This window comes from Colobus angolensis, unplaced genomic scaffold, assembly GCF_000951035.1.
Source record: "Colobus angolensis palliatus isolate OR3802 unplaced genomic scaffold, Cang.pa_1.0 Scaffold219, whole genome shotgun sequence".
Taxonomy (NCBI): domain Eukaryota; kingdom Metazoa; phylum Chordata; class Mammalia; order Primates; family Cercopithecidae; genus Colobus; species Colobus angolensis.
This window is the reverse complement of record NW_012115366.1, coordinates 2563973-2570946: the sequence shown is the minus strand read 5'-3', so window position 1 is coordinate 2570946 and position 6974 is coordinate 2563973. Positions and strand designations below refer to the sequence as shown.

The following is a 6974-nucleotide window of genomic DNA, read 5'->3' as shown; positions in this document are numbered from 1 at the left end:
TAGTGTCTTTGAAGAGCAATTTAGTCATATTCATGAAAATTAAAATTGCATTTGGCCTTTGACATAGAAATTTTACTTCTGGAAATTTACAGAGAAAGTTGCATGTGTGCACGTACATACAAGGATATTACCACACTACTCTAGTATTGTTTGTAACAAAAGATTGAAAAAATATTAATGTCCTCCAGTAAGAAACTGATTAAAATTCAGTATGAGACATCCATTGTAACCAAAGCTAGGCGGCCTTGAAAAAGTGTCGCTCAGCGACAGGGCTCGGCCCACCCTCATGCAAACCCACCCCGCGGTATGAGGCCAGGAGGGTGCGGTCACGAGGGGGCCAGGAAGTGTGTCCAATGATTGAAGCAGCCCCCACCCTGGCGGTCCTGAGTCTGGGTCGCGCCCTGGTGTATCTCTTTTGACGTCTACTACCCACAGCCTGGGGGAGGAAAGTGGCGGCGAGGAGCAACTGCACGCGACTCGGGACCTTGCCCTTCTCCGCGGCCAGCGTCACAATGGCAACCGCGGGCAGCCGGGCACTGAGGGCTGGAAAATGAGGACCGGAGCCAGGTTACAGCTTTGGACTTCGAGCAGCCCAGGGAGAGTCTCTGCATCCTCCAGCCCCCGCTTCCCTTCATGTCGGAGATGCTAAGCCCGCAGCGAAGTCTGCAAAGAGCTTTCCCCGACGCCCGCGAGACCGGAAGTGCCTGGGCCCAGGTGGAGGAAGGACCCGCGTGGCCTCCTCTGCGCCCTCCCTGGCGTCCGCGCCCGTTCCGGCGCTTCTCCCGCGTCCTTCACCATGGCAACTTCTGGCATTGGGAGCGTGGGCCGCGAGCCAGGTGGGTAGGGAGCCGGTGGGCTCTACCCGCCAGCCCACGAAAAGTGACGACGGGGATGGGAGGCCGCAGAGACCTGAGGGCGGAGAAAAGAGTGCAGAAAGTGCCGGGCGGCGGCTTCCGTTTCCTCTGCGGGGTTTCTGGGTGGTCGTGGCTGGGAGCTGCCGGAGGCCTGGCGGCCGTGCGCCTCTGCTCCGGGCAAGCTCGCCCTGCAGGGCCCGGGCGGCGGCAGGGGGCAGTAGCGGCCCGCGATGCTCGGAGGCTCCCTGGCACGGAGCTCCCGGACTGGGGCGCCTGGATCTGGAGAAGCCGAGAGCCTTGGTCACACTCAGAGCTGACGTCCAGTACGGCCCTTGCTGAGAACTCGAGTGAACAGATCTCTACCCAGCCCCCGCCCCACGCGCGCCCAACCTGGGTCACCTCGCCCTGCCCTCAGCCACGCAGCTGGTGGCTAAGCGCGGGCTCCGGGTTCGGGCTGCCTTGAGCTCTGTGGCTCCCTCTGAAAGTGGTGATAATGATAGCAGGTATCTTGGGGTTGCTTTGAGAATTAAACCAGTTAATTGTACTTAGTACAATTTCTGGACTTAGTTTCTAGCACATGGTAAGCGCTCATGGGCTTGCCTGGGGCAAATTGGTTGACCTCTCAACCTTGCCTCGTTAAAAAGTGGGGATAATAATAGTACCTACTTAATATCGTTATAATAATTATAGGAGTTAATATTTGTAAAGTCCCTTGCCTTCAAGACTTTTAGGACATTTTAAAAAATATTGTAAAGCCCCTAGAATGGTTCCAGGCACATAGTAAGCTGCCTCTATTATTACCGCAGTCATATTGTTGTTATCACTATGTTAAATAAAATTTATAAGAGGCTGTTGGTTTGGACTGAGCCCCTGCACTATGCCCAACAGATCAACCCAATATGGAGTCACTTATGCTGAAGTTCCATGCCACTAAGCTGAAACTAAGTTGCTTATTTGACTTTCCTAGAAATTAGGAGAGAGAGAGACAGTTAATATAGCCAAATCCCCAAATAAACCAGCTTTAGCTGGCATGATGAGGAAGTCCGCTCTGCTTTAACCTTTACAAGGAAAATAACTTTGAAACAACCAATTTGCTTTTTGTTCTGTGTTTCTGCTTTCTTCAGCCCTTTTCTGTCTATAACGCCAGCCTCCTCAGCTCAGCTAATCAGAGCACTCATTCTGTTTTATAGAACGAGGCATTGGCTGATTCTAGAATGCAAATATAAGCCAATTAAGATTTTAAACTAAATTTCTTCTAATTTTTGTCTTTTGACATCTATTATCATCTGTTTGCATTGTGAGGTTGGAAAGGATTGCATTTATCCTGCTACAAGGACTTTTAGCCTCTGGCTGGATTACAGAACCATTTGCCTGCATTTCTCCTTTTATTTCTCTAAGTTTTTCAGCTTTTTACATGGTTCTATAGAAGAGGTAAGATCATGTCCTTAAAAGATCACTGGGCTGTGAGTCAGGTGGACTTTGGTCTTGGTTATGCTACTTGGGCAGGTCACTGTTTCCTCATCCATCTGTAAGCCTCTTTCAACAAAGGGTAGCTGGTATTATCTATTATGCATGTTTAACCTTTCCAGTAAGGTAATGTATTTAGTAAAAATAAATTAGCATCTGTCAGCAACTCTCCAGGGTAGTAAGAGAAGGTGGCAGGTGCTTTGAGGAAGTTACAGATGAGAAGCTATGGGATTCTGAGAAGGGAGAGTAAGCTTCTTAATTTATACTTTAATTTCTAGTAAGTAGAAATATCAAGATGTACGGGGGTCAAATGAGAATGATTCTACCCCTCCACCCCACTAAAAAGTCTGGGAAAGTGAATTTTCCCCTCTGAGGCTTTCTTATTTCTCAGTTGGAAATAAGATGTATGTTGGCAGCTACATTCATTATTGCTTGCAGTGTAATCCGGCCCCTGTTATGGATTCCCAGACTTAGGCTCCCGGACTGACTTCTTCCATCAGCAGGAGCAAGAATATCGTATTCACCATATTCTTCTCTCTGTCTCTCTCTCTCTCTTTTTTTTTTTTAGACAGTCACACTCTGTCACCCAGGCTGGAGTGCAGTGGTGCGATCTTGGCTTACTTCAACCTGCAACCTCTGCCTCCCTGGCTCAAGCAACTCTTGTGCCTAAGCTTCCCAAGTAGTTACTACAGGCATGAGCCACCATGACCAGCTAAGTTTTTGTATTTTTTAGTAGAGACGGGGTTTCTCCATGTTGGCCAGGCTGGTCTTGAACTCCTAATCTCAAATCTGCCCGTCTTGGCTGCTTCCCAAAGTGCTGGGATTACAGATGTGAGCCACTGTGCCTGGCCCTTTGTTTTTTGTTTGTTTGTTTGTTTTTGAGACAGAGTCTCACCCTGTTGTCCAGGCTAGAGTTCAATGGCACAGTCACAGCTCACTGCAGCCTTGTCCTCTAGAGCTCAAGTGATCCTTTCACCTCAACCTCCCTAGTAGCTGGGACCACAGGCACACACAACCATGCCCAGCTAATTATATTTTCATTTTTTGTAGGAACAGATGAGGTGTCGGTATGTAGCCCAGGCTGGTCTTGAACTCCTGGGCTCAACAGATCTTCCCTCCTTGGCTTCCCAAAGTGCTGGGATTATAGACATAAACCGCCGCACCTGGCCTTCTTTTTGTTTTCAGAAACCCTCCCTTCACTTATTAGAGGGTGAAGTCCCTATTTATCCTACTGAGGTTAATGCACTAGGTTAGAGTAAGCAGTGTTTCCTAGCAGTTATGGGCATTGGCTTTTATAGTCAGGGGATTTGAACCCTGCTGTGATTCTGAATCAGTGTCTGAGCCTCAGTTTCTTCATCTTCAAAACAAGGACAGTAATACCGAGGGCTGTTGTGATGATAATGTGAGATCTTGCACTTAAAGAATCCAGCATGGCCGGGTGTGGTGGCTCACGCCTGTAATCCCAGCACTTTGGGAGGCCAAGGCAGGCAGATCACAAGGTCAGGAGTTCGAGACCAGCCTGACCAACATGATGAAACCCCATCTCTCCTAAAAATACAAAAATTACCTGGGTGTGGTGGCGCAGATTTGTAATTCCAGTTACTCTGGAGTCTGAGGCAGGAGAATCGCTTGAACCCAGGAGGCGGATGTTGCAATGAGCTGAGATCGCGCCATTGCACTCCAGCCTGCATGACAGAGAGAGACTCCGACTCAAAAACAAAAAATAAAAAACAAATAAAAAAAAGAATCCAGCGGTACTTGCTAGGACAAGTGCTCAAAAAAATGTTGGCTGCTCTTTTTAAAAATATATGTAAATAAATACGGGGTCTTACTGTGTTGCCGAGGCTTGTCTCAAACTCCTGGCCTCAAGCCATCCTCCTACCCCGGCCTTCCAAAGTGCTGGGATTACAGGCATGTGCCACCACACCCAGCTGGCTGCTCTTTTTTTAGTACTGTCATCATAGTTATTACATTGTTAGTTTACAAAAGGCAGGGTAATCTTTTGTAGTCTTTTTCTTCTCTTTGTTGCCTGGCAGAGCTCTTTATTGCCAGCAAATGTTTGTTGAATGAATGAGTGAATCCACCCAGGAAGCTCTAGTAGCAGTGAATTTCACATTGCCCTGACTAATAGCAGCTCTGTGCCAGAAACCATATTCAGTCCCATTACCTTGTTGAATCCTCAAGTTTGATGACTTTGTCTAGCCTTCAATTTGGCTTCTGAAGCATTGGTGTCATTGATTCGCAGTCCAGAAGCTGGGAGTAATGTCTGCTGCAGATTTCTGTATTGTTTCCATAATGAAGCTGACAGCAGCATAATATCTGTAGCCTGTGCTAAGATAGGAGTTGGGTGTCATGCTGACGTCAGACACTGTGTTCTCATTTCCCCAAGGATGAGCTGGCTTCCTTGATGCAGTTTTCTCATCTCATTAGTGCATTGCTTGACATTACACTTCTGAAACAGCAGGGCTCAATCAGAGTTTAGCATTGCAACTCTATCAGGGTGATAATGTCACAGGGCATCAAGTTCCTTCTTTTGTCCCTTTGTGGCCACTTTCCGAGAAGTGTAGCAGCTGTAGGGGAAGGACAGACCAGGGAAGATCTTTTTGCTTCTTCTGATCCACTAACTGTGTTTGAGTTTTGGGTTAGAGAAGCCTTTAGAAACCTCTAATTTAGTACTTTTTAAACCCTGTTCTGTGGGGGTTTTAGAATTCATAGGACTCCCTCGTCCTGCCAGGAGCTGCTTCTGGGGAAAAGACCTACCTGAACAGGTAGAACTTGGGGCATCCTACCTCTGGTTCAACCAAAGTGAGCCCTGTGACATCTCTGGAACACTGAGGGACAAATTTATTTTTATTCCTCAGTAGAGACTCTGGAAGCCAGTCAGCACCATTGTCGGACTTTGAGCGAGCTATTTATGCATTTGCAATATTTATTCATTCATTCAGCACATTCTCAGACACTCTACTAGGGGGCTGGTGATAGAGCAGGAAACAAAGATCCTGCCATCAGAGAGCTTACATTCTGGTAGGAGACAGACAGTAAAATAGGTGCCATGCAGGGCCTCTCCAAGGATGTAGAATGAACAAGAGGGGTGAAGGAAGTGAGGGGCTAATAAATGGTGGAAGAATGTTCTAAGCAGAGGAAACAGCTGTGCAGAGTCTCTGAGATAGGATGCCAGAGCAGCTGGAGAGGAGGGAATGATAGAGCCAGTGGAGGTAGACAAGAGGCGGGGGTCTAGATTACCAGGACCTTCTTAGATTTTACTCAGAAGGAGATGTGAGGACGTTGGAGAGGTGAAAGCAGAGGAATGACAGGACTTGATTAATAGGGCCATTCCGGCTACTGGGTAGAGAATAGAATTTAGGGAGTGAGAGTGGAAGCAAAGACCAAATAAGCTTTTAGAAGGGTCTAGGTGTGAGGTGACAATAGCTTGGACTGGCATAGTAAAGAAAGGTGAGAAGTACCTGGACTTGGGATGCATTTTGAAGGCAGACCTTATGCGTTCTGCTAATGAGTTCCATATTATTGAGTGGGAGAGAAAGAGGAATCGACAATGACCCCAAGGCTTGGGCCTGTTCACCTGGATGAAGGGCGCTGTTTACTGAGACAGTAACCACAGACATTTGTCACAGTCACAGTTTGCCAATTGAACTGCTTTTCATGATGGAGGAGGAACTGCTCTAGGTTGGTGTCAGAAGGTCTGAGACCAGGAGAGTGTTTTAGCTGAGGTTTTCTCATAATAGTCACTTGCCCACAGTCACATAAGTTGGATCTACAACTAGAGGAAATGATCCAAGGCTGCATAGTGCCTATTAGCATCCACAAAAATCTCATTTCTGTTTGGCTGCACTTCAGGTTCAGGCAGCTGGTGTATTTTGATGTCTTGGTGGTTCCATGCTGTGAGAAGAGTTTGTGTCATGCAAATTAGCAGCCTTTTCTTTTCTCCCAGGAGCACCCTTCAAGGAGAATTAGACAAATTGGAGTCTACTCAGAAGAGGCTGTTGGGAATGGCCCTGACACCACATCCTGAGCAGGGATGGCCGATGGAATGGGGAGAAGACTCAGGTGGGGCTTGAGTGTGTCCTCTGATGACTGAAGGGCCTTGGGAGCAAGCATCCTTCCTGCTACTGTGTGTTCGCTGGTTCCAATGATACATAATTTGTGCTTTTCGTAATTCAAGTATTACCTTGTAGATCTTGATGGTGCTGACTACTTCCCCTTGGAGGCGTATGACCTGGAGATGAGGTCAGCATACCCCACCACCACAGTTCCCCAGACCAAAAACTGAAACGGCCTAGGGGGTTTCAGAAGTTTTAAAACTGGACCTCTTGGGTCTTGACCTACAAGGAGATGAGATAGTTCCTGTGTGGGCATTAATGAAGGTGGCGGCCTTGAGTGAGCTGGAGGAGTCCAGGGGGAAGAGCCTAGAGGAGGCACCTAGGAAGCTTGTGGCAGCTACAGAGGCTACATGTGTGTTGGCTTAGGGCAGAGGCCTGTCCTATGGAGACTTGTCTGTTCTGTCATTTAGGATTATGTGCAGCTGCAAGAAACAGAATACCACTTAAGGTGTCTTCAGAAAAGCAGGGCTTTATTTTTCTCACATGACAAGAGATGTGAATTGGTCTTGGTTCAGTTGCTAAACGTTGCCAGCAA

General features: G+C 47.5%; 1 protein-coding gene across 1 annotated transcript; it reads left to right on the top strand.

Annotated features, from left to right (window-relative positions):
• Positions 1-512: 512 nt before the first annotated feature.
• LOC105512805 lies at positions 513-1317 on the top strand. Its single transcript, XM_011943426.1, is given in 4 exon segments — positions 513-533; positions 535-804; positions 806-839; positions 842-1317. Coding segments are annotated over 4 exon segments (801 nt in total).
• Positions 1318-6974: the final 5657 nt, after the last annotated feature.